Source organism: Anomaloglossus baeobatrachus, chromosome 9, assembly GCF_048569485.1.
Source record: "Anomaloglossus baeobatrachus isolate aAnoBae1 chromosome 9, aAnoBae1.hap1, whole genome shotgun sequence".
NCBI lineage: Eukaryota > Metazoa > Chordata > Amphibia > Anura > Aromobatidae > Anomaloglossus > Anomaloglossus baeobatrachus.
The window spans coordinates 39182547-39209431 of NC_134361.1; the positions used below are offsets into that span (position 1 = coordinate 39182547).

Sequence of the window (26885 nt, forward strand, 5' to 3'; positions counted from 1 at the left end):
CTGCTAGTCTGCATGTGTCTTCTCTCTACAGGAGAAACACAGTTTCTTCTAAGCTATTGGTATACACTCAGGGGATGTAGACATTCATTCTACAGTAATACTAACCAGATTATTTAAGTCAATTAAGACCATTTGACCTAACATTTTGGATGCTAATCTCTTCCCATAATTTTATAGTTTGGGTAAGGGAAATAACCTTAGAGAATTTTTGTAGAAGCACAGGGTATAAGCTAAAGTAAGAAGCATAGCACATAGACAAGATGAGTACTGTATCCCAAAAATTGAAATATGTTCAGTTTCCAGAAATCCACAACCAGCATTTCAGAACGTCATACTCAACTTAGCATCCAGTTAAAAATAACAAAAGAAGCAAAGTGACCTGCTCTCATTGAGACATTGAATTGTTTTGAACTTCAAGGTATTTTGCACTACTAGGAATATTAAATCAGTGGGGCCCAATTCCCCACAGCTCAGGGATCATTTGAATGATGCATATAAAGTATTACCAATTCATAAAAGTCTCATCTATCAAAGCATACAATTATTTAACCCCTAAGCTAAATGCCATAAATAAAAATATCATAATGCCAAAATTGCTATTTTACAATCACTGCAACTCCCACAAAAATGCAATAAAAGTGATCAAAACCCCATATGTACCATAATAAAGAACCAGTAAAAGCTACAGATCAGCACAAAAAATGCCTTCACAACTCCTTTGACTGAAAAACAGAAAAATTCTGGGTGTCCAAAAAATGGCAAAAATAAATCAATAATTTTACAGGATTACTGTCACGATCCACGTATGACTTTGCTTTGTAGAGCCATTGTATATGTTTATGTTCCTGCTGTCTGTATTCTCTGGGGTCAGGTCCAGTGGGAGGAGCCTATCCGTTCGTGCCTCATTCCTGGGGCCATGCTGCCTAATCTGGGTTCTGTTTCCCTCGGTGCGGCGTCAGTTATAGTTTCTGCTTTGCAGTGTGTGCTCCTGGTCCCTTTAAAGGGTACTTTACACGTTGCGACATCGCTTGCGATCTCGTTAGCGATGTCACACGCAGATCGCAGATGTGATCTGCCGAGATCGCACATGCGACCGGCGCTATAAGAAAAACGACCTATGTGCGATCTCGGCAGATTGCATCTGCGATCTGGCGTGTCATATCGCTAACGAGATCGCTAGCGATGTCGAAGCGTGTAAAGCACCCTTAATCTTCTGATTCTGTCCGCTACCTAGTCCTCTGTTCTCCCCGTCTCTTCTGTTTTTCCTGTCTCCGTGATTCGCTTTCTGTTTAGTGATCCCGTCTCCATTCCCTCAGCCTACTGACTTGTCCTCCTGGTCTCCGACTTTGGCTTGTTACCTGACCTTGGCTTTGTTCCCCTCTTGCTCCTGATGATACCTTCTGGCTTCTGACCCTCGCTCTTACATGACGCCAGCCCCGCTTACTCCTTTGTATTTACTTTACTTCCTGGCTCTGCCCTCGGCTTGTACGACCATTTTATTGTATCCTTACTTGGATGCTAGTAACATCTAGTGGACTTACACCTAACTAAATGTAGTGGCTCCACATCTCGCCGATGTACCGGTTTTCCCTGGTGGTAGCTTCATAATTCATATAAAAAGATTTTAATTTTATGCCAATAAAATAATAAAACAAAAATACATTTGGTATTGCCATAATTGTAGTGACCAGAAGAACCATGCATTTTTACCGCACAATGAACGCTGTGAAAAAGAAACCCAAAACACAATGGCAAAATTGCAATTTTTTAACCATTTCACCTCATTTGGATTTTTTTTTCCCGATTTTTAGTACATTATATGTTAAAATAGATGGTGGCACTCAAAAAAATGACAATTTAGTTTTGTAAAAAAAAGCTGTCGAAGGTCATATAAAAAAAATGGGGGCTCTTCAAAAGGCAAAAAAAAAGAAAGTGGTTGCATTTAAAAAGGGTTAATGTATAGCTGATTACGATAGCATTTACAATACATTGTGCAACACAGATGTATCTTTGCACTTTATACAGCTCTAGACTTTTTTCTGTAATCACATGTAGGAACATTGCCCTGTACATGACCGAATATAAATGCACAGGACACAGTACAGACTGAGCTGTAGTCACCGGGGCTCGGAATGGCTCTGAATATCGCAGCTACACTTCTCCTGGCTACTGGGGTTACTCTCCTCATCTATCTCATTAAATGGTGGGGTAGGGTCAAACAGAAGGACCTGCCCCCAGGACCTACACCTCTGCCGGGCTTGGGGAATATTCTTCAGATCAGCACCTCAGAAATGCCAGAGTCTTTAGTTAAGGTAAGAATACTTACTCATTATTTTACTCTTCTTAGGAAAATAGATGTATAGTGATTCCTGATATAAATCTGTTATCAGAACAGCACCAGGCGATCCTATAAAGGCAAGGAAAACTGTAGGGACCTCATATTCCCTGGAGCTGTTCCACAAGTCCAGGAAAATCAAGTCCAAGTCAAGTCATAGAATCATAGAATGGTAGAGTTGGAAGGGACCTCAAGGGCCATCAGGTCCGACCCCCTGCAAGTGCAGGCTTTCCTAGATCATCCCAGCTATATGTTTACCCAACTTCTGCTTGAAGATTTCCATTGATGGAGAGCTCACCACCTCCTGTAGTCGCCTGTTCAACTACCTGACTGCTCTCACTGTCAGAAAGTTTTTTCCTAATGTCTAACTTGAATCTCCTTCCTTTTAGTTTCGTCCCATTGCTTCTTGTACTTCCTTGTGCTAATGAGAATAGCGTACTTTCCTCTACACTCTGACAATCTTTCAGATATTTGTAGACTGCTATTAAGTCTCCTCTCAGCCTTCTCTTTCCTAGTTCTTTTAGCCGGGCTTCCTATGACATGGTTTGCAGACATTCTACCATCTTGGTTGCTCTTCTCTTTACTTGCTCCAATATATCATTGTCTTTCTTGAATTGGGGCACCCAGAACTATGCACAGTATTCTATGTGACTAGGTCAGAGTATAGGGGAATAAGGACCTCTCTTGATCTAGATTCAATGCTTGTGTGGCGCCCTGGGCAAGCCAGGACGTCACAAGCACTACACCAACACACCCCACACTCCCGGTCAGGCACACCAAAGTCAGACAAAAACCCTTGTTGCCTTCCTCCAGGGGCTGATGTCCACACCAGGGGGTGGGCCAGGCGGTTGGTGCCACCCACCGAGGAATTCACAGTCCTGGAGGCGGGAAAAGCAGGCAGATAGAGTTTGGAAGTGAAAGTGGAAGGAGGGAAGTAGCAGTTGAGAGGCCTGAAGTTGGTCCGGGTGTGTGGCCCGGACGGAACAGCAAGGTTGGCAGACGGTGGTGACCGTCTGCAGGAGTGGCCTATTGGAGCTAGCCGTAAGGACCGTGGATGGGGGGTGGCCTGGTAGTACCGGACCAGTACGCAAAGAGAAGCCAGCACCATCCAGCAGGGGCTTACGGACCCCGACAAGGCTAGGAGTCGCCGTGAATTTGTCAAATCCGTTAGCGAAGGGAACCTCCTGGGTTTCCCAGCAGCCAAGTCCCGACAGAAGGCAACAGTCCAACCGAGAGAGGGAAACACAGTCACCGCCAAGGCTAAAGTCCCCAGGGCCAGAGCCTGCGGGCAAAAGGGGCTCCTTCAGCACCCATCCAAGCTGGGGAGCGGGTTACCGGTGGGAACCCATTGGAACCGTACACACTACACAGGTGCAGGGAAAGGCAGTCACCATCAACCTGTCGGGAGGAGAAACACCGCAGCCGTCTGTGGGACCCGTCCATCCAGCCGTTTGTTTTACCGGAGACTCTGAGTACATCATTGGCTGAGTGAGTACCACCGTGCCGTGCGGTACAGCGCTGCCCCCGCGACCCTGCACCTGGCCAGGTCCCGTAACCCGCCTGCCATCCATCCCTACTCCCTCACCGGGCCCCGGGACAACCAATCCCCCTACCCATGGAGGGGAGGACTAACATCCAAGCTGCTCCCTGTCATCGCTCCCGGGATCCCCGTCCAGAGCAGCGGTGGTGTCACCAATCTCACCACAACCGTGGGTGGCATCACGGACAATATCTAATCCCCACAATCAAACTCCCCTTTTCACTCACGAGCGAGGAATGCCGCTCGAGTCCCCAGGATCCGGCCCACCGCTCAAGCCACCACCGAGCAGCAGCAGCGGCCGGACCCGAGCAGTGGGAGAGCGCCGCGTCCCCTCCTCCGCCCGCGACAACTTGGCGTCACGAACAGGATCTTACCGCTCTGCCGTCTGGTAGAGGTGTGCCTTGTGCCCGCCGGAGGTGTCCGGCCAAAAATTTGGAGAAGCCGCCATCTTGGGCGCAAAAAATTCCCGCTCGAGCGTCTCCTCGAGCAGTGGAGGCGCGAAGGCCTAAACCCCGCCCCTGTAGAGGAGGAGCCGGAAAGAGACTAAGGGGGACTGATGGCGTCTGGCCACATGTAGCCCGCGGCTGTGGAGGCAGGGACGCCAGGACCCTGCGGCCATCTTGTTGCTGGTTCCTGGAAGTGGCCGCCAGAGCCATGTTCATGCCGTCCCGCAGCACCGTAGCCCCCGCGCCTGGAACCGTGGCGTGGGTGGAGATCCGGACCGCTCAGCTCCAACAACGGCTGCAGGTCAAGATGCAGCTCCTCCTGGAGGAGTGGGAGGCCGACATGGCGGAGGTTGTGGCGACCGTGCGGAGACGCGAGGAAGAGGGAGATTCAGAAGAGAGGGTGAGTGACCCACGCTCCTGTGCCCCTAGTGGGTCGGTCATCGCAGCCGAGGGACCCGGTCCACACCCGCTCGCCCAGCTACCTCCCCCGCTACCCGTATTGGCCGCCGCTCCCCCGCCAGTAGGCCCGCTACCACCGCAACCGGTAGCGGTACCCCGCACGTCCGCCCAGGCGGATCGGCCTGCCGCCGGAGCCCGCGACCGATCGGAACTGCTTCCATGGAAGGTGCCAAAGCCTGAACCGGAGGCATCTGCGGACACTTCCCCCGAACCGGAGCCAACAAGCCGCTCCGTGCAGGAGGCCCGGTGGAAGAGGACCCCTGTGCCCATCCCCCACACCTCGGCTGAGGTTGCGCCGGGTTGCCGCTGCAAGGCAGCACCCCGGGCCAAGTCACTGCGGGACCTTCCACCCAGATCGCCAGTAGTAGGCAGTGTCCAGAAAGTCTCGCGGGGCCCGACCCGTGCGCCGGAGCTCGCAGCAGCCCCGTATTGGGACAGGGAGCCGACGCCGCTGAGCCCGGAGATCGCGGAAAGGGAGAGAAAGAAGGCAGAGTTGGTGGCCCGCACGATCCGGGAAAAAGGGAGCCTCCGGCTCTCTTTATTCATATATTCATGGCAGTAATGCAGGTTCCATTTTTCACATTTCATTCTAACAAATAGCTATTGAATTTTTCATGTCAGTATTCACACAGCAGTTTCTGCTATTCCATGTATTCCCCTTCCATAGTCACTGGTGTGCATACCTTATCTCCCCATAGTGATGTTTTTTAGGTTTTTTGCACCCAGTTCAGACATAGAATGGAGTTCCAAACGTTATTCCTTAATGTTAGTAGTTTTTCGTTTGTGAACCCTCCCCATACACACCTATTGCCAATCCACATTATACGCATATATAGCCTGGGTCTCAGCGTCCCATACACGGTAAGTTTTTTAACTGCATGAGAGGACACACACAAGCTAGGGACCCCAACGTAGAGAAATACTTTGGCGTAGTGTTGGGGCTCTTCTGCATTGATCAATTCAGTAGCTAAATTTCTCTTTATTCATATATTCATGGCAGTAATGCAGGTTCCATTTTTCACATTTCATTCTAACAAATAGCTATTGAATTTTTCATGTCAGTATTCACACAGCAGTTTCTGCTATTCCATGTATTCCCCTTCCATAGTCACTGGTGTGCATACCTTATCTCCCCATAGTGATGTTTTTTAGGTTTTTTGCACCCAGTTCAGACATAGAATGGAGTTCCAAACGTTATTCCTTAATGTTAGTAGTTTTTCGTTTGTGAACCCTCCCCATACACACCTATTGCCAATCCACATTATACGCATATATAGCCTGGGTCTCAGCGTCCCATACACGGTAAGTTTTTTAACTGCATGAGAGGACACACACAAGCTAGGGACCCCAACGTAGAGAAATACTTTGGCGTAGTGTTGGGGCTCTTCTGCATTGATCAATTCAGTAGCTAAATTTCTCTTTATTCATATATTCATGGCAGTAATGCAGGTTCCATTTTTCACATTTCATTCTAACAAATAGCTATTGAATTTTTCATGTCAGTATTCACACAGCAGTTTCTGCTATTCCATGTATTCCCCTTCCATAGTCACTGGTGTGCATACCTTATCTCCCCATAGTGATGTTTTTTAGGTTTTTTGCACCCAGTTCAGACATAGAATAGAGTTCCAAACGTTATTCCTTAATGTTAGTAGTTTTTCGTTTGTGAACCCTCCCCATACACACCTATTGCCAATCCACATTATACGCATATATAGCCTGGGTCTCAGCGTCCCATACACGGTAAGTTTTTTAACTGCATGAGAGGACACACACAAGCTAGGGACCCCAACGTAGAGAAATACTTTGGCGTAGTGTTGGGGCTCTTCTGCATTGATCAATTCAGTAGCTAAATTTCTCTTTATTCATATATTCATGGCAGTAATGCAGGTTCCATTTTTCACATTTCATTCTAACAAATAGCTATTGAATTTTTCATGTCAGTATTCACACAGCAGTTTCTGCTATTCCATGTATTCCCCTTCCATAGTCACTGGTGTGCATACCTTATCTCCCCATAGTGATGTTTTTTAGGTTTTTTGCACCCAGTTCAGACATAGAATGGAGTTCCAAACGTTATTCCTTAATGTTAGTAGTTTTTCGTTTGTGAACCCTCCCCATACACACCTATTGCCAATCCACATTATACGCATATATAGCCTGGGTCTCAGCGTCCCATACACGGTAAGTTTTTTAACTGCATGAGAGGACACACACAAGCTAGGGACCCCAACGTAGAGAAATACTTTGGCGTAGTGTTGGGGCTCTTCTGCATTGATCAATTCAGTAGCTAAATTTCTCTTTATTCATATATTCATGGCAGTAATGCAGGTTCCATTTTTCACATTTCATTCTAACAAATAGCTATTGAATTTTTCATGTCAGTATTCACACAGCAGTTTCTGCTATTCCATGTATTCCCCTTCCATAGTCACTGGTGTGCATACCTTATCTCCCCATAGTGATGTTTTTTAGGTTTTTTGCACCCAGTTCAGACATAGAATGGAGTTCCAAACGTTATTCCTTAATGTTAGTAGTTTTTCGTTTGTGAACCCTCCCCATACACACCTATTGCCAATCCACATTATACGCATATATAGCCTGGGTCTCAGCGTCCCATACACGGTAAGTTTTTTAACTGCATGAGAGGACACACACAAGCTAGGGACCCCAACGTAGAGAAATACTTTGGCGTAGTGTTGGGGCTCTTCTGCATTGATCAATTCAGTAGCTAAATTTCTCTTTATTCATATATTCATGGCAGTAATGCAGGTTCCATTTTTCACATTTCATTCTAACAAATAGCTATTGAATTTTTCATGTCAGTATTCACACAGCAGTTTCTGCTATTCCATGTATTCCCCTTCCATAGTCACTGGTGTGCATACCTTATCTCCCCATAGTGATGTTTTTTAGGTTTTTTGCACCCAGTTCAGACATAGAATGGAGTTCCAAACGTTATTCCTTAATGTTAGTAGTTTTTCGTTTGTGAACCCTCCCCATACACACCTATTGCCAATCCACATTATACGCATATATAGCCTGGGTCTCAGCGTCCCATACACGGTAAGTTTTTTAACTGCATGAGAGGACACACACAAGCTAGGGACCCCAACGTAGAGAAATACTTTGGCGTAGTGTTGGGGCTCTTCTGCATTGATCAATTCAGTAGCTAAATTTCTCTTTATTCATATATTCATGGCAGTAATGCAGGTTCCATTTTTCACATTTCATTCTAACAAATAGCTATTGAATTTTTCATGTCAGTATTCACACAGCAGTTTCTGCTATTCCATGTATTCCCCTTCCATAGTCACTGGTGTGCATACCTTATCTCCCCATAGTGATGTTTTTTAGGTTTTTTGCACCCAGTTCAGACATAGAATGGAGTTCCAAACGTTATTCCTTAAAGCCTGAACCGGAGGCATCTGCGGACACTTCCCCCGAACCGGAGCCAACAAGCCGCTCCGTGCAGGAGGCCCGGTGGAAGAGGACCCCTGTGCCCATCCCCCACACCTCGGCTGAGGTTGCGCCGGGTTGCCGCTGCAAGGCAGCACCCCGGGCCAAGTCACTGCGGGACCTTCCACCCAGATCGCCAGTAGTAGGCAGTGTCCAGAAAGTCTCGCGGGGCCCGACCCGTGCGCCGGAGCTCGCAGCAGCCCCGTATTGGGACAGGGAGCCGACGCCGCTGAGCCCGGAGATCGCGGAAAGGGAGAGAAAGAAGGCAGAGTTGGTGGCCCGCACGATCCGGGAAAAAGGGAGCCTCCGGCAAGCGACCTTCCGTGTCCGGGGCCCGCTGTATGAAGGGCAGGTGAGGCGGTTTGATGTCCGCCGGGGCTATGGCTTTATTTATGAACCGGGCCTGGAGGCCGAAGTCTTTATAGCCCGGCGGGATGTCAATGCCCACCTGCTGGAGGAGCACCCAGGCCGCAACCTGATGCCGGGAGACCTGGTGCAGTACACCCGGCACTACGGGGAGAGAGGGTGGTTTGCGTTGGATCCAAAGCTTAGGGGCAGCCAAGAAGCCCGGGTGTTCACCGCGCCCCCTCCCCCGACCGACGCCGAAGAATCGGAGTGATGGCAGCGGAGTCCCGTTGCAAGTTGTCCCCGTTGGGACCACCAAAGTACCGTTTAGAAGTTTTGAAAATGATAGGTGAATAATTACCAAGATGTTACCTGATTGAAACCCTGATTTGAACCGGTCGTTGCCAGCAACTGGTCCCCGTTGGGACCCCTTACAAACCACTGCGTAGGAACTACTACGGACAAGCCCAAGAACTGGCAGAGCAACCACGAACTGGTGGTCTGTAAATAAAAATGTTGGCTTTACCGTTACCGCCTCTGGAGAGGCTGATTTGGAGGATGGGCCTGGAGGGAAGTGATGGCCCAGGCCCACCACTACCACAACTGGTGGCGATCCTACGGGGGTTTCAGGGGTTCCCCATGGATGTGGGTCCCCTGAAAAGGACAGAACCCGCTCGGGTAACTTGTGCTGGACTGGGGTCAAGGGGTGCTGCCTGTTTGCTTAGGGGCAGCATCAGGGCCAGGTTACTTGGGTGGGAGAGAGCGGAAGCCATTACCGTTTAGCAATGTTTAAGTAAATATGCCTCCCGATGTGGGAAGAAGTTAATATACTTGTAATACCTGTTTACCGTTTTAAATCTTTTCCAGTTTCTGAAAATAAAACCGGTGATGGACGGGCAGCCCGCGGACGGTCTGCATTTTACTAAGGGGGAATGTGGCGCCCTGGGCAAGCCAGGACGTCACAAGCACTACACCAACACACCCCACACTCCCAGTCAGGCACACCAAAGTCAGACAAAAACCCTTGTTGCCTTCCTCCAGGGGCTGATGTCCACACCAGGGGGTGGGCCAGTCGGTTGGTCCCACCCACCGAGGAGTTCACAGTCCTAGAGGCGGGAAAAGCAGGCAGATAGAGTTTGGAAGTGAAAGTGGAAGGAGGGAAGTAGCAGTTGAGAGGCCTGAAGTTGGTCCGGGTGTGTGGCCCAGACAGAACAGCAAGGTTGGCAGACGGTGGTGACCGTCTGCAGGAGTGGCCTATTGGAGCTAGCCGTAAGGACCGTGGACGAGTGGTGGCCTGGCGGTACCGGACCGGTACGCAAAGAGAAGCCAGCACCATCCGGCAGGGGCTTACGGACCCCGACAAGGCTAGGAGTCATTGTGAATTTGTCAAATCCGTTAGCGAAGGGAACCTCCTGGGTTTCCCAGCAGCCAAGTCCCGACAGAAGGCAACAGTCCAACCGAGAGAGGGAAACACAGTCACCGCCAAGGCTAAAGTTCCCAGGGCCAGAGCCTGCGGGCAAAAGGGGCTCCTTCAGCACCCATCCAAGCTGGGGAGCGGGTTACCGGTGGGAACCCATTGGAACCGTACACACTACACAGGTGCAGGGAAAGGCAGTCACCATCAACCTGCCGGGAGGAGAAACACCGCAGCCGTCTGTGGGACCCGTCCATCCAGCCGTTTGTTTTACCGGAGACTCTGTGTACATCATTGGCTGAGTGAGTACCACCGTGCCGTGCGGCACAGCGCTGCCCCCGTGACCCTGCACCTGGCCAGGCCCCGTAACCCGCCTGCCATCCATCCCTACTCCCTCACCGGGCCCCGGGACAACCAATCCCCCTACCCATGGAGGGGAGGACTAACATCCAAGCTGCTCCCTGTCATCGCTCCCGGGATCCCCGTCCAGAGCAGCGGTGGTGTCACCAATCTCACCACAACCGTGGGTGGCGTCACGGACAATATCTAATCCCCACAATCAAACTCCCCTTTTCACTCACGGGCGAGGAATGCCGCTCGAGTCCCCGGGATCCGGCCCACCGCTCGAGCCACCACCGAGCAGCAGCAGCCGGACCCGAGCAGTGGGAGAGCGCAGCATCCCCTCCTCCGCCCGCGACACTTGTCTTAACACATCCCTGCACTGTTGGCTTATGTTGAATCTGGGATCCACTATTATGCCCAAGTCCTTTTCCTCGCTGCTATCACCTAGTTCTGTTCCTCCCATACTGTATTTGCTTTTTACATTTCTGTTACCCAGATGTAGGACTTTGCACTTGTCCTGGTAAACACCATTGTGTTGCCTCGGTCTATTGTTCGAGTATCTAGATCCTTTTGAATCTACTCTCTTTCCTCTCTAGTGTTGGCTATTCCTCCTATCTTAGTCCAAGTGAAAAAAAAAGGACCCAGACTTGAAATTGCAACTGGCCCCCGTTCATATATGTTGGTTTGCTGGCACTGCAGTGATCAGCTCTCTAATCAACTTTCTTCTAATCTCTATGGGGTCTTAAGACTCTCCACTTAAGGTGGCCTTATAGATGAATTAAAGTTGGTCTAAGGTTCAGTTATCAGTCAGATGCTGTATCTCTCCAACTCCTTCGTACCCTTCATCTTGGCCAAACAATCTTGAATTCAAAATGTTTGACCCTTATTGTCTTCAAAATAATTTGTCAGAAAAGAGTCAGGAGGCCCACATACGTAAATGATAGCTCCAACAGATTTTTATATCTATTTCTAGCTGAGCAAGACATATGGACCCGTCTACACCATCTACTTAGCAAACCTCCGGACTATAGTCCTGATCGGGTACGATGCTGTGAAGGAAGCCTTGGTGGACTGCAGTGACGCGTTTAGTGACAGAGGAGACACTGGATCAGGAGAGGTTTTCAATAAAGATTTTGGTAAGTCAATAAATAAAAGAATAAAATAAAAATAGCTTGACATTTTCTGTTATTTTAATGCTAGTTATTCTAAAAAATTCTATGTAATATTTCACAGATGGGGGAGATTATTTAAAGAATACTGATCTGTAAAAATATATTTCTCTCACATTTCATATAATACAAATATCAGTAAGGTCAATTTATGGCTATTCCTGAAGATCTAGGGTTAATTCTTATGTAATCTGTTTTCTGGTTGTGCTATCTCAGCTGTTCTGAACCTCTGTACCTTGTATGTACGACAGCTTGATAGGTTTAGTACATAACTATTTAAAGGTCTTCTGATAGCGTCCGTGGTTGGATACTGAATATGAATCGGAAGCGGATGTGCAGTACCTGTTCACGGCCGAAAACAGTTGATGCCATAGCTCCGGAACTGAGCATTTCTGGCTTCCTGCTACCGCACCCGGCATTGACAACGGCTGATCGGTGGGGGAGCGGGGTGTCAGAACCCCGGCTGATCAGAGATTGATGTCCTATCCCAAGGATAGGCCATCAATGTCAAAGTATTCCAAGTATGCCAAGTTTTCTTGGGAAATCTTCTTCATGGCTGCTCCTCAATTCAAACCAGTGACCTTTTGTTTGGGAATCAACCTAATAACACACTGAGCTATTAGGGAATGTGAGAACAGGCTGTAATTTTTAGTATATAGGGAGAAAAAGATTTTTGCATGACTAGGAGCAAAACAATAGCAATGCAGTGACAGGCCAAGAATCTGCATAACTAATCCTATGCAAAAGAGTTGCAAGTCAAATTTATGTATGAGATAGCCAAGATGATCGTCTATAGAGTGAAGGTTGTCTCACACTCAAAGATGTAGTGGATGGAGAGATATGGAACATGAAAGTGAAAAGTTCAAAACATTGTTACCCTTTTGCTCATCAGCGTATGTTGTACATTTATACAAAGTATAACTGAAAGCTTTTCTAAATCTCAAAATCTCTTCAACCATTTGCTTAAATTTACAGGGGTCATTGCAAGCAGTGGAGAAAGGTGGAAAATCCTTCGACGATTTTCCTTGACAACTCTGAGGAACTTTGGAATGGGAAAGAGAAGTATTGAAGAAAGAATCCAAGAAGAAGCCCAATGTCTCACTGAGAAATTAATGAAGGATAAAGGTGGGTTGAATTCCATGAATTCATCTCATTGTGTCAACGGTCATACATATTAGATAGCTTATGACCAACCTCTATCTATATAGACCCTTCGTGAACATGCACGCTCTTACCTTGGTTATATTAAAATCCTACTTTTCTCAAGTTCTACAATTATGAATTTGTTGGACTGCCCCCATATACAATGGATCAATGGCTTATCCTATGAATCAAGAGATACAGCCAACATTAATATTATTAACTGAGTTCTCCATACACACCAGACTATAGATCTGCAGTCCTAATTGTAGTAATCCTAATCTTGCTCTATATTTTCCTAAAGGCCCTTGTGTATTGTGGAGTTAAATAGCTGACTGATGGCTTCTATATTTTTGCTTACAGACGCTCCAATTAACCCATCATACATATTACGACTCGCTGTTTCCAATGTCATTTGCTCCATCGTGTTTGGTGAAAGATTCGACTATGAAAATCAAAAATTCCTGACCCTCTTGTCTTATATTAATAATCTTCTCCAGCTGTTTAACACTCGCTCAGGACAGGTAAAGTTTATCTGTGCATTCTAAGGCTAAGTTCACATTTCCGCTAAAATGTATCAGTCACAATCCGCTGCTCTTGTAAACAACGGAATCCGTTTAGCGGATTCCGTTGCTCCCATAGACTTGTATGAGCAGCGGATTGTGACTGATTATGCTGCGTTGCACCCTCCGCCCGACTGATCAGTCGTGGAACGACTGACCGCCGGGCGGGAGGAACGCAGCATGTAACGTTTTTTGAGCTGCGCATGCTCTCTGGCTCCCTGCACACGTCACCAGCTTTGGTTGGTTACCCGATATTTACCCTGGTTACGGTGCAAGGAGCCAGCGCTAAGTGGTGTAGGCCCGTAACCAAGATAAATATCGGGTAACCAAGGTAAACATCGGGTGCTTTGCTACCCGATATTTAGTCTGGTTACGTGTGCAGGGAGGCCGACACTTCCCCGCTCGGCCCCACCCCCTCCCGCACATGTGTGTACACACACACACACACACACATACTCACATATACACTCACCTGTCCCCAGCCATGCAGACCGCAGCACTGCCACTGACATTCTCAGCGCCTGGCCCCGCCCCCCGCTCGGCTCTGCCCCCTCCCGCATTCAGCATGTGTATATACACACACACACACACACACTCACACACTCTCACACACACACACACTCCCTCACCTGTCCTGCAGTCCCCGCGGCACTGACGTCCTCAGTGCCACGGCCCCGCTCGGCTCCCCGCACACAACGGAATCCGACAAAGAATTCTGTTCTTTGTCATCCGTTGTACAGCGTTGAACAGCGCATCAGTCACATGCGTCAAGCGACGCATGTGACTGATACAAAACAACGGAAATGTGAACTTAGCCTAATTTATGTGAATTATAAATTTAAAGGATTTCTCTGCTTTTGCCAACTTCGACTGATATGGTTAAAGGTAAACTGCTTTGCCTCCAGTATTGTTATACTTTAGATTTGTTGCCCTATAATATTGTCTCACGGAGTTTTGCACAAACTTCACTGTCATGGCGGCTGCGGGCTCTGTTCAGATTGCAGATTCTGACACTCCGATAGTTTTTCTGGTGTCTGGGATCAACACAGGCAGACTCGGGCATCGTCTTGATGTGTGCTGATTTATAGGCAGGCTAGCAAGAGTTAATCTCTGCTGATCTGTTTGCTCTTTTGATCACATGTTGTGGAGAGGCCAATCACATCTGCTCCCCTTCTATTTGTGCTGGTTGAATTCTTTCACCCATGCCAGCTATAGTTTGTCTTTATTGGTCTTTGAGTTGTGGTGTCCCAGGTTTTCTGGAGATAGTTGTGCTCATTACTTGATGGCTTCTACTGCTTTTTTCTTTTCCATCAGCTTTTTAACATGTTCCCAACCATAATGCCATACATTCCTGGTCCTCATCAAAAAATCTTCAAAATGTCAAAAAACTTGAATCAATTTGTTAAAGAAATGGTAAAGGCCCATCGAGCCACCCTAGACGAGAACTGCCCTCGTGACTTCATAGATTGCTTCCTCGTAAAGATGAAAGAGGTAAGTTTGTTGATAACGGAATAAAAAAATAAAATGTTTCTTAGGTCATTCGAGGGTACCAAAAGGTAACTACTGTCTTTGGGAAGGAGACTTTGAAAGCATTCCATATACTACCTGTAGGCTTCTGAAGTAGTAGAGTGTATAGGGACTTGATCATTTTTTATAATTAGAATCTAAAAAAAAATATCATGAATTCTACTTCTTAGGAAACAAAGAATCCAGGCACAGAATTTAATGAGGAAAATCTTGAGGCGACAATCTTAGACTTATTCTTTGCTGGAACAGAGACAACAAGTTTGACATTGAGATACGGTTTTCTTATACTCTTGAAACATCCAGAAATACAAGGTGATTATTCTAAAGGATTTTTTATCTGTTTTCCTTAAAGGGAACCAACCAGTAGGATTTTCATATATAAAGTAAAGCCAGTGCCATACTGGTGCTAGGATGCTGAATCCAATCACACCTTTAGGCCTAGTACACACGGCGAGTAATACGGAGCGAGTGGAATGCGATAAAACACAGCATTCTACTTGGACCAATATTACTCTATGTGCCCGCTCTCATGAGCAATTATTTTCTCAGCTCTAATCGGACAACATGCTGCTGGTGGAATGCGACCCTGTTTCATTCGCACCCATTCAAGTCTATGGGGCAAGAGAAACATCGCATTGCACTCACGTTTACACCGGTGTAACATGAGTGCAGTACGAGAATCGCATCAGGCGGCAATGGAGGAGATAATGAGATAAATCCCTCCCCTCCGCAGTATCGGTCCTCCCCTCCACAGCACTGACCCTCCCTTCCTCAGCGCAGGCCCGGCCCCCCACAGCTGTGGTCTGATCGCATGATTGGGCCACAGTCACATGACCCTCGCATTACACTCGGCTCCCGCTGTGCTGCCAGTGTGAGCCGAGTGACATGTGACACTCGCACTAATCCCAGGGTGGCCTCAGCCTTGGTAGAGAGATTAGATGCTTGACTGCAGAAAAATGTATAATAAAAGTTCCAGAAATCCACTGACTGTTTGAGTGGCATGAACATCGGGGAGGAACTATGTGGCTCGGGTCTTGCACTATTATACCGCCCCTGTATGCTTGCCTGGCCTTTCTCCCCTTGTTGCCACCATTACATTTTTGTCTGGCACGCGCAGTAACATCTAGAAGTATTTCAGGAACTCTTCCCCAAGATGGCGTCGTAGTCAGCGCTTGTGCATAGGGCTATCTCTGGCGGCATCTTATTGAAGACACTGTCCTCCTGCTGTGGACTTCTCAGAGGCTCGTACTGGAGTTGTTGACAAGACAAAAGGATGTGAGAACGCATGTATCACCAACGGCATGAGCATCAGAGAAGTCCAAAGCAGGAGGACAGTGTCTTCAATAAGATGGCGCTGGAGATAGCGCTATGCGCAAGTGCAGACTCTGACGCTAAATTAGGGAAGAGTTCCTGAAATACTTCTTGATACTACTGCGCATGCGCCGGACATAAATGTAATAGTGGTGATGGAGGGAGGAAGGCCGGGCAAGCATACAGGCGCAGAATAATAGTGCAAGACCCGACCCACATAGTCCCGTCCCAAGGCACACGTCACTCAAACTGTCAAGGGAGAAATTTGGGTAAGACTGCTAATGGAGTCTTTGTTCAGGGCAAATCCAAAGGACGGGTCCAAATTAGCTATCTGTACAGATATAATAAATAACTAAATAATAAGAAGCAATGACCACAGACAACGTGTTCCTCTTTTGAGTCAGTATTGGCATCTGGGTCGCATATTGAATAGATTTGTGATTATACCATACAACATTCAACTTCGGCCTTGAAACAAGAGCAGGGAGTGATCCTCCCACATATTACAGCTATAAGAAAATCATAATTATAACATTCTCTCAGTATATCCTGGCCTGATTATCTAATTAGCACTTTCTTTCTTGTGTGAGATCACTGATAAGCATGAATACCTTCTCTGTTCATTCTGGCTTCATAATCTTTGGTTAACCCTTTCTTGAACATACAGCTTAGAATCATATTATGGCATCTGTGCGATTGTCATATAGACACACAGATAATTATGCAACTACATCTATATTTTGATTATTTACATACACAGATAATCTTATTACATTTGAACAAACAACCTATAGCCCAGGCTACCTCCACAAAACAATCAGTGGATTTCTGGAACTTTTATTATGCATTTTGCGGCAATTAAGAATCAAATTTCTCAACTAAAGTTATGATTGGATTCCACATCCTAGTGCCAGTATGGAACTGGCTTTACTTTATATATGAAAATCCTGCTGGTTGATTCCCTTTAACAACACATTATCTTCTCCTCATAGAATCATAGAATCAAAAAATATGTTCTGTCTTCTGTTTTTGTTAATGTCAGAGAAAATCCACAAAGAGATTGATAATGTAATAGGCAAAGATCGGTGCCCATCAATAGAGGACAAGAGTAAAATGCCATATACAGAAGCCGTAATCCACGAGATCCAGAGATTTGCTGATATCGTCCCTACAGGATTGCCACATGCTACCAGCAAGGACACAACCTTCAGAGGATATCACATTCCTAAGGTGCAGTATACCGGTCTTATCAGCTTCTTGACTAAGCTCTAAATGTTCCTCTGCTTTAAGATTTTCTTTTTCTCAATATTCTATACACTTATTTACAGGGAACTATGGTTTTACCAATCTTGACCTCTGTTTTGAAAGACCCCAAACTATTTAAGAACCCAAAAGAGTTTGATCCTGGACATTTTCTTACTGAAAAGGGTTCCTTTAAGAAAAGTGATGCATTTATGCCATTCTCTGCAGGTAAGAGGAACTGCTCATCTTTCATTGTTAAAGGACAAACACTTATTGCAAATGCCAGTTACTATCATTCATAGTAGAATGACTTGTCTCATTGACATGTTCTAATAGATAGGTATCACAGGGTATGTACAGAAGGAGCAGGGGCTCCTAGGTTGACCCTAAGGCCTAAGCCACATGGCGAGAGAAACGGTGCGAGTGGACTGCGATAAAAAAAAATCGCATTCCACTCGGACCAATATTACCCTATGTTTCAGCACCCATGAGCGATTATTTTCTCAGCCCTAATCGGACCGAGAAAACAATCGCAGCATGCTGCGACTGTAATGCGATCATTGTTTCTCTCGCACCCATTCAAGTCTAAGTGGCGAGAGAAAAATCGCACTGCACTTGCGGTACCCCGGTGTACCGCGAGTGCAAGGCGAGAATAGCAATAGCGGTCTATGGAGGAGAGAGGGAGATAAATCCCTCCCTCCCCTCCTCAGTGCCGGCCCGTCCCCCGCATCTTAGGTCCGCTCGTACGAACGGACCTGACTCGCAGGGACACTCGCATGACACTCAGCACTGCTGTACTGCCAGCGTGAGCCGTGTGTCATGCGAGGGGATCACAGTAGATCCCCATGTGGCCCCAGCCTTAGACTGGAGCCCCTGTGCTGTCCCTTATCTGGAAGGTAGGCTTGATGGTAGTCAGGTTCAAGCCCCCAGTGTGACTATGTCTCCTGTACAAGCCCTGTTACTACTCCCCCCCAACCCTGGGGCAGGTCGGCAACCCAGTAACCAAAATCTCACAAATAGGTACAGACAAATGTAAATGAGAAGTCACACACACTGCACCTAAACACGAAGGGGGGACTGTATGTGAAAAGGGGAGTAAAGTAAAAGGGGTAGGAAATAAATGCCTACTGGAGGACTCACATGCCATGCAAAACTGCCATTTGCAGATCACCATAGGACAGGATATCCACAGGAACCGAGGAAGCAAAGCTATATCTGGCACTCAGAAACAGCATCCATAACCTTAAAAAAGGTGAAGGCAGGTGGTGATCTGCAGCCTTAGCTCCCAGCAGGTATTAACTCCTGCTGTACTGAAAAGCAGTGAAGCCAGAACCAGTCGACGCCCATGACAGGCAGAGCAACTAAGTGATCCCAGGCTGTTTGTCAGACTCTGCAGTGTGAACAAAGTCTGATGCCGCCAATGACACTCGAGTGCAATGCTGAACACCGCACAACAATAGGTTTGTCCCTTTAAAGGGTTGATGAGGCCAATAGGTGCATACTCATTTTTTTTGCAGAATATTAGGGGACATTACAAAAACTATATGTAATATAGCTTAGTTTGACACTACGTCAATGCAAGTCACCAGATTTCATCAAATTTACCTACATCTTATGCGAATATAATGATAACACACTGAGATATTAAAAAGTATGTTCCATACACAATTGGTTAGACAATAAATGAGTGATTACTGATTGGCATACTTTGCTAACAAGGGGTCATGCACTCAATTTGGGATTGTATTTGAATTGAATATTTATGTTACTTATTGAATCTATGAGAAATTGGTTAATAAAATATGAAACTCGTACACTCTCCTCTCCTTGGTCTTCTGCATACCTATCCCACCACTTGTCTTTTTTTTGGTCTTCTCCTCCACACCCCTGAGGAACTCTAGCCAATACATTGATGACATGTTGCTTGCTCTTTTCTGGAATAACAGTAGATATTCAATTTACCTGAAGCGCTGCTACATGGAAAATAAAGTAATGGTTACTACAAAAATGACTCTTTTCTTTGGCTGAACAACTCCTTTATGTCTTCTCAGGTAAACGCGTATGTGCTGGAGAAGGCCTGGCTCGCATGGAGCTCTTCCTCTTTCTGACCTCTATACTGCAAAAGTTCACCTTGGAGCCCACCGTAGACAGGAAGACCCTGAGTATAAGACCCGAACCCAACACCAATGCTTCCCGACCTCAATTATACCAGATGAAGGTCGTCCCTCGATTCTGAGCTGAAGATGAACCTCTTTTCTTAAGGAAACCTGCAATTTCTAGGATTTGCAAAATATAAAGGCTGCTCTAATAAATAATAAAATACGGATGAACAATAGGAAATCTTTACATAAAAATGTATATATTTTTCCATTTTATTTTTAGTACTTCCATGCTCGCATGAACACTATACAATGTGATTTTCAACATCTGTAATCATTTTATGGAACCATAATAAAAAGATTGAACTTTGACCTTGAACATTTCTATTGTCCTGTTTGCTGTTTGTAAAATATTTTGTGGGGATTTTTTTTATTATTGAGACTTGCATGATAACTGGTACCTTGTACAAGCAGCTGCATAACGTAGGCTGTGTTCACACCTGCACTGGAGGTCTCTGCTTAGAAGCGTGCCTTTTTTTGTCCAGGATAATGACTGAAAGCAACAACAGGTCACATTACAGTCACTGCCTCTGCCAGGCTCCGCTTGTTTCCATGATCTGCCGTTAATTATGTTATTCTGTTCCTATGATGTAGTGAAACAATGGAAAAAGCAAAATAGATGGGAAGAAGCTGTAATTTGCTTGCTGTCAGTGCATTATTTTCTTTAAGGTTCCCTATGCAAATATCTAAAGATTCCCATATGCATAGGGCAAACTATAGTACACTTACCACAAGCAGGCTAAAGCTCTTTACATGTCTCACTTTGGCCTTAACTTGTTCCTAAGGAGTAACATATCAATTTGCAAGTGTTACTCACCCCTACTTGCTTGATTTTGTTGACCCATAGTTTTTATGCTGGGCATCTCTCCTCTGGCTTTTTACCAGACTGCTAGTCTGCATGTAGGCATCTCTTCTCTGGCTATTTACCATACTGATAGACTGCATGTGGACATCTTTTCTCTGTTTTTTTTACCAGACTGCTAGTCTACCTGGGTTGACCTCTTCTCTGGCCTTTTACTAAACTGCTAGTCTGAATGTGGGCATATCTTCTCTGGCTTTTTACCAACTGCTAGTCTACATGTGGGTATCTCTTCTCTGGATTTTTATCTGACTAATAGTCTACATGTGGACATCTCTTCTCTGACTTTTTACCAGATTGCTAGTCTGCATGTGGGCATCTCTTTTCTGGCTTTTTACCAGACTGATAGTCTGCATGTGGTCATCTCTTCTCTAGCTTTTTACCAGACTGCTAGTCTGCATGTGGGCATCTCTTCTCTGGCTTTTTACCAGACTGCTAGTCTGCATGTGGGCATCTCTTCTCTGGCTTTTTACCAGACTGCTAGTCTGCATGTGGTCATCTCTTCTCTAGCTTTTTACCAGACTGCTAGTCTGTATGTGGACATCTCTTCTCTGGCTTTATATCACACTCACACTGCTTGTCTGCATGTGTCTTCTCTCTACAGGACAAAACACAGTTTCTTCTAAGCTTTTGGTATATACTCAGGAGATATAGAAATTAATTCTACAGTAATACTAACCAGATTATTTAAGCAAATTAAAACCATTTGACCAAACATTTTAGATGCTGTTCTCTTTTCATAATTTTAGAGTTTGGAAAGGGAATTAGCCTTATAGAATTTCTGTAAAAACACAGGGTATAAGCTAAACTAAGAAGCATAGCCCACAGACAAGATGAGTACTGTATCCCAAAAATGTAAATATGTTCCGTTTCTAGAACTCCACAACCAGCATTTCAGAACTTTATACTCAACTAAGCATCCAGTTGAAAATAACATAAAAGAAACAAAGTGACCTGCTCCCACCGAGACATTGGAAGTGTTTTGAACACAAATTTAAAGGTATTTTGCAGGGGCCCAATTCCCCCAGCCCATGGATCATTTTATTGAACCATATTAAGTGTTACCCCTTCCATAAAAGTCTGATCTATTAAAACATAAAATTATTGAACCCATAAAATAAGTAGCGTAAAGAAAAATATCATAATGCCAAAATTGCTATTGTACAATCACCGCAACTGCCACAAAAAATGCAATAAAAAGTGATCAAAACCTCTTACGTGCCACAAAATAGAAAAGCTAAAGATCCACACACCAAAAACGCCCTCACAAAAAATTATGGGTCTCCAAAAAAGGCAAAAAACAGGATTTTATTGTTATGCCAATTAAATAATAAAACAAAAATACATTTGGTATTGCCATAATTGTGCTAGACAGAAGAACCGCGCTGCCCCGTCAATTTTACCGCACAATGAACGCTGTAGAAAAAGAAACCCAAAACACAATGGCACAATTGCAATTTTTGAACAATTGCAACGTGCTTGAATTTTTTTTCCTGATTTTTACTATATCTGTGGCACTCAAAATGACTGTTTTGTTAAAAAAAAGTAGTTGATGGTCATATAAAAAAAAAATGGGGCTCTTGAAAGGCAAGGAGGCAAAAAAAAAAAGAAAGCGCAAAAATGAAAAGTGATTGTATCCAAATAGGGTCAATGTATACTTGATTATGATAACAGTTACAATATATTGTGCAACATAGATGTATCTCTGCACTTTATACACCTCCAGCCTTTTCTCAGTAATCACATGTAGGAACATTGCCCTGTACATGACCGAATATAAATGCACAGGACACAGTACAGACTGAGCTGTAGTCACCGGGGCTCGGGATGGCTCTGAATATCGCAGCTACGCTTCTCCTGGCTACTGGGGTCACTCTCCTCATTTATCTCATTCAATGGTGGGGTAGGGTCAAAAAGAAGAACCTGCCCCCAGGACCTACACCTCTGCCGGGCTTGGGGAATATTATTCAGGTCAGCACCTCAGAAATGGCGGAGTCTTTAGTTAAGGTAAAAACACTTACTTATCTTACTCTTCTTAAAGGGTCACCAGATTTGAGGCCTATAAGCTGGGGGCTCTTATATACAGTATTCTAACATGCTGTGTATAAGAGCCCAGGCCACTGTGTAGAGCGTAAAAATGACTTTATAATACTTACCTAAATGGTCGCTGCGGTGAAGTTGGGTCATATGGACGTCTCTATTCTCCGGTGCTGGCGCCTCCTCTTTCGGACATCTTTGTTGTCCTTCTTCTGAAGCTGGGGTGCATGACGCGTCCTACGTCATACACCAGTATTGAGGTCCTGCGGATGGCAGATCAAAGTATTGTAGTGCGCTTGCGCGGTACTGGCGAGTGTGTATGATATAGGACGCGTCATGGACACAGGCTTCAGAAGGAGGACGAAGATGGCCGAAAAGAGGAGGCGCCGGCACCGGGGAATAGAGACACCCATATGACCCAACTCCACCGCAGCGACCGTTTAGGTAAGTATTATAAAGTGATTTTTACATTCTACACAGCGGCCTGGGCTCTTATATACAGCATGTTAGAATGCTGTATATAAGAGCCCAGTGCTGGTGGCCGCAGCTTATAGGCCCCAAAACTGGTGACAGGTTCCCTTTAAGGAACTGGTTATATAGTGATTTTTGATAAAATCTGTTATCAGAACAGCTCCGGGCGATCCCATAAGGCAAGGAAAATGATATATTCCCTGGAGGTTCTCCACAAGCCCAGCATAATAGACTGGTTGTTGTATGACAGACTGTGCCTATTGCTTAGTTTAAACCATAAAACAGCAATATATTTATGCTGTTGAGAAGTCAAAAAGGGCAAATTTGATTTTCCTGCTTCTGCCCTTTTTTGTTTCAGGATTGCTCCTGTCCAAAAATGTAGACACTATGACGATAGTCTGTGAAAAATGAAAAATGTTTTGACAGAGAGCCCATCACAAACTGACCTGCTGCTGGATATGTCAGTAATAACTTGTTACTTAGAGATGTTCAATTTGCCTGCAGCACCTCCGCAGGAGAAATGAAGTATTACAGAACGCACATTCATTTATAATCAAAAGGCAAAATCTAATGCGGGCTTTACACAGTACGATCTATCGTGCGATTGCACGAGCGATCGTACCCGCTCCCGTCGTTTGTGCGTCACAGGCAAATCGCTGCCCGTGTCGCACAAAGTTGTTAAACCGCCGTCACACGTACTTACCTGATGAGTGACCTCGCTGTGGGCGGCGAACATCCTCTTCCTGAAGAGGGAGGGTCGTTTGGCGTCACAGCAACGTCACACAGCCACCGGCCAATAGAAGCGGAGGGGCGGAGATGAGCGGGACGTAAACATCCCGCCCACCTCCTTCCTTCCTCATTGGCGGCGGGTGCCGCGGGAGGCAGGTAAGCTGCTGTTAATCGTTCCCGGGGTGTCACACGGAGCGATGTGTGCTACCCCGGGTACGATGAACAACCGGCGCAAAGAAGATTAAACGATTTTTTAAAAATGAGCGACCTGTACACGACTCGCAATTCGTAACCGATTTGCGATCGTTTAAAGACGCTCATAGGTGTCACATGGGCCGACGTCGCAAGCAATGCCTGATGTGCGTCACGAATACCGTGACCCCGACGATCTATCGCACGATAGATTGTCTCGTGTAAAGCCCACATAAGTCATGGACCTGTTAGTTTCTACAAATCCATACATATGAGATAGTTGTTGGTCAAAAGCTATCTCTCCCTACTCCCTCATACATATGATCACTTGGCTCAGTCGAGCAATCATGCGTCTTTAACAGAGAGAGGAGAAACCTTACTACTCTGGAAAAAAAGGACCCAGGGCTGAAATTGCAGCAGTTATGATGTTACTTCAGGATAGTGAGGGTCAGGGAGCTCCTATGCTGTTCCTTACACTAGGGGACCTTACGTTATCCCTAACTTCAGAGTTACTCCTAATGGTGGAGATGCTAGAGTCCCGTGCCTTTCTATACTCTTGAGAAATACTACTCTAATATCTCCCTTGCCCACGGGTGGAAAGGAGCAAAAGTGAGATGAGAAACAGATAATGACAGACAAGGAAAAAAACAAAACTCTGACACACTACATAGACACAGGAATAAAAAAAAGTGAGAATGAGGAGAAAAACAAGAGCAGGAGGGTCGCAACAAAAAGGCAGCAAGGGTAAACTCCACAACCACACACAGCAAAAAGGTATCACACCAGATGGTTTGGATCAAAACACCCCACAAGACCAACTAAGATAAACTATAGCTGGAATTAATGAAAGTGTCCAGCCAACATATGTAAGAGGAGAGCAGATGTTATTGGCTCCCCCATAACATGTGATCAAGCATAACTTACAAGCTGACCAGCAGAGATTACCTCTTGCTAGCCTGCCACTTAAAATGGCCTTATAGATGAATTGCAGTTGGCTTTAGGTTTATTCATCAGATACTGTATCTCTCCAACTCCTCCGTATGCTCAATCTTGTCCAAGCAATCTTTTTGTATCCAAAATCATCTGTCCGTAAAAAGTCAGGAGGCCCGCACACATGTTAGATGGTGAATGATCACTGCCATTTACATGGGTTCAGCTGACTTTAATCTGATGTGTTTGGGGGCCTAGAAATCTATCATTTATACTAATTTTTATGCTTTTTTTAATCTCTCTGTAGCTGAGCAAGACATATGGACCCGTCTACACCATCTACTTAGCAAACCTCCGGACCATAGTACTGATCGGGTACGATGCCGTGAAGGAAGCATTGGTGGACCACAGCGACGCGTTTAGTGACAGGGGAGACACCGGATTTGGAGACTTTTTCAATAAAGATTTTGGTAAGTCAATAAATAAAAGAATACAATAAAAATAGCTTGACATTTTCTGTTATTTTAATGCTAGTTATTCTAAAATTCTGTGTAATATATAAAGCTGAGTGTATGTATGTATGTATGTATGTGTGTGTATAGTGTGCGTGTGTGTGTGTATAGTGTGTGTGTGTGTGTGTGTGTGTGTGTGTCCGCTAAAGGAATCTGCACCGTCGCATTTACAATCACGAAATTTTGCACAGACGCCCCATGTGACACAGGGAACGTCATAGACAATGTCTTGAGGGGAAAATTTAACGGGTCTGTTATTATAGACTCCTATTATGGACAGAGAAAGAGGCACACAGAGAGACTCACACACACAGGAGAGACACACACACACAGATAGAGACACACACAGAAAGAGACATACAAAGAAAAAGACACAGATTGAAGAGACACATACACAGAAAGAGACACACAAAGAAAGAGACACACAAATAGAAAGACACATCAAAAGACACACAGAAATAGACATACACACAGAAAGAGACATACACAGGGACACACACAGAAAGAGACAAACACCAAAAGAAAATTTAAGCCTGATCTGCGATATTGCTATTATATACCCGCACGCTCTGGTCCTGAACCTGCGTGCCTGAAAATAATTGTGATTAAGCGGCGCTAACACCTAGTGTCCATACTGCTATGGTAACACTTTTGGTGGTTTGCTAATATGACTAGCTTGCGTTCCACTTACCTGGATGTGACAACCGATGATGAGAAAGCCACGGACCCACTTGGGGGGAGGGGCGACATGACCAAGGGGGAGGTAGGGAGTGATGGGTTAATAGGGACAGTGGTATATGCCTAATATGGCTTTGGGGGATGGTTTTAGCCGGGGAGGAAGAGGAGGAGCAGGGAAAGGGTTAGCTGGGAGAGGAAGGAGTTACCTCCTCTTCTGTTTCCGGACGCCGAACGATCTGCACGTGCACTTCCATGGCAGATCTTCAGGAGCTCCAGCGTCTGATTCAGGCAGCGGTCGCAGCGCACGGGCCCCTGGCAGTGCAGACCCACATCAGGGCTGCCGGGGTTAACCCGTCGGCGCTTGCCCCTCGTCCCCCCAGCAGCGGCGGGCGCCAGTCGCGGCCCCCCCGCAGGTATTCCCCGGGCGCGGGGGGGGCGAGGAGGAGATGTAAGAGCCCCTCCAGGGACCCTCCGCAGAGTGCAGCGCAGCAGCAGCGTCTGGCTGCTGCAGAGGCCGGCGGGAGGAATCTTCGTTCCAGCCGCGGCGGTCGGGAGGTGGGAGTGGCCAGCACGGGGCCTGCTTCCGGTCCCGGCCTCCGGGCTGGAGTTACTGAGACTGCAGCGGCTCCAGGCCGGGAGCGCGCTCGGCGCAGGAGAGAGGCCAGCAGATCCCCCTGCAGTCGGCGGGGGGACCGCGGGGCTGCACGTGGCGGTAGGTCCGGCGCCGGGGGGGGGTCTGCGGTGCCTGACCCCGGTGCGGCTGAGAGAAGGAGTGACGGCGGGAGCCCTGCGGCAACCGCCGGGTCACTCAGTACCGCTGTGCAGCCCCCGGATGTGGCAGTCTCCCGTGGGAGCGGGAGGACTCGGCGGATGGAGGCCTGCAATAGCCCAGGAGGGCCAGAGGCGACGACGGCTGAGATCCGGAGCCGGGCGTCTGGTCGTCCGCGCCCGGAGGCCCCTTGCAGTCGGCAGGGGGGCGGGCGCAAGAGGTCGAGGCCCGGGGTGCCGGCGCGGGGGACAGGACGG

General features: G+C 46.4%; 1 protein-coding gene across 1 annotated transcript; it reads left to right on the forward strand.

The window, feature by feature from the left end:
• Positions 1-2132: 2132 nt before the first annotated feature.
• LOC142251082 (cytochrome P450 2C8-like) lies at positions 2133-19609 on the forward strand. Its single transcript, XM_075323591.1, has 9 exons — positions 2133-2312; positions 11314-11476; positions 12485-12634; positions 13013-13173; positions 14527-14703; positions 14910-15051; positions 17093-17280; positions 17379-17520; positions 19344-19609. Exons 1-9 carry the CDS (start codon positions 2133-2135, stop codon positions 19526-19528), a joined length of 1488 nt encoding a protein of 495 aa, XP_075179706.1. The 3' UTR covers positions 19529-19609.
• Positions 19610-26885: the final 7276 nt, after the last annotated feature.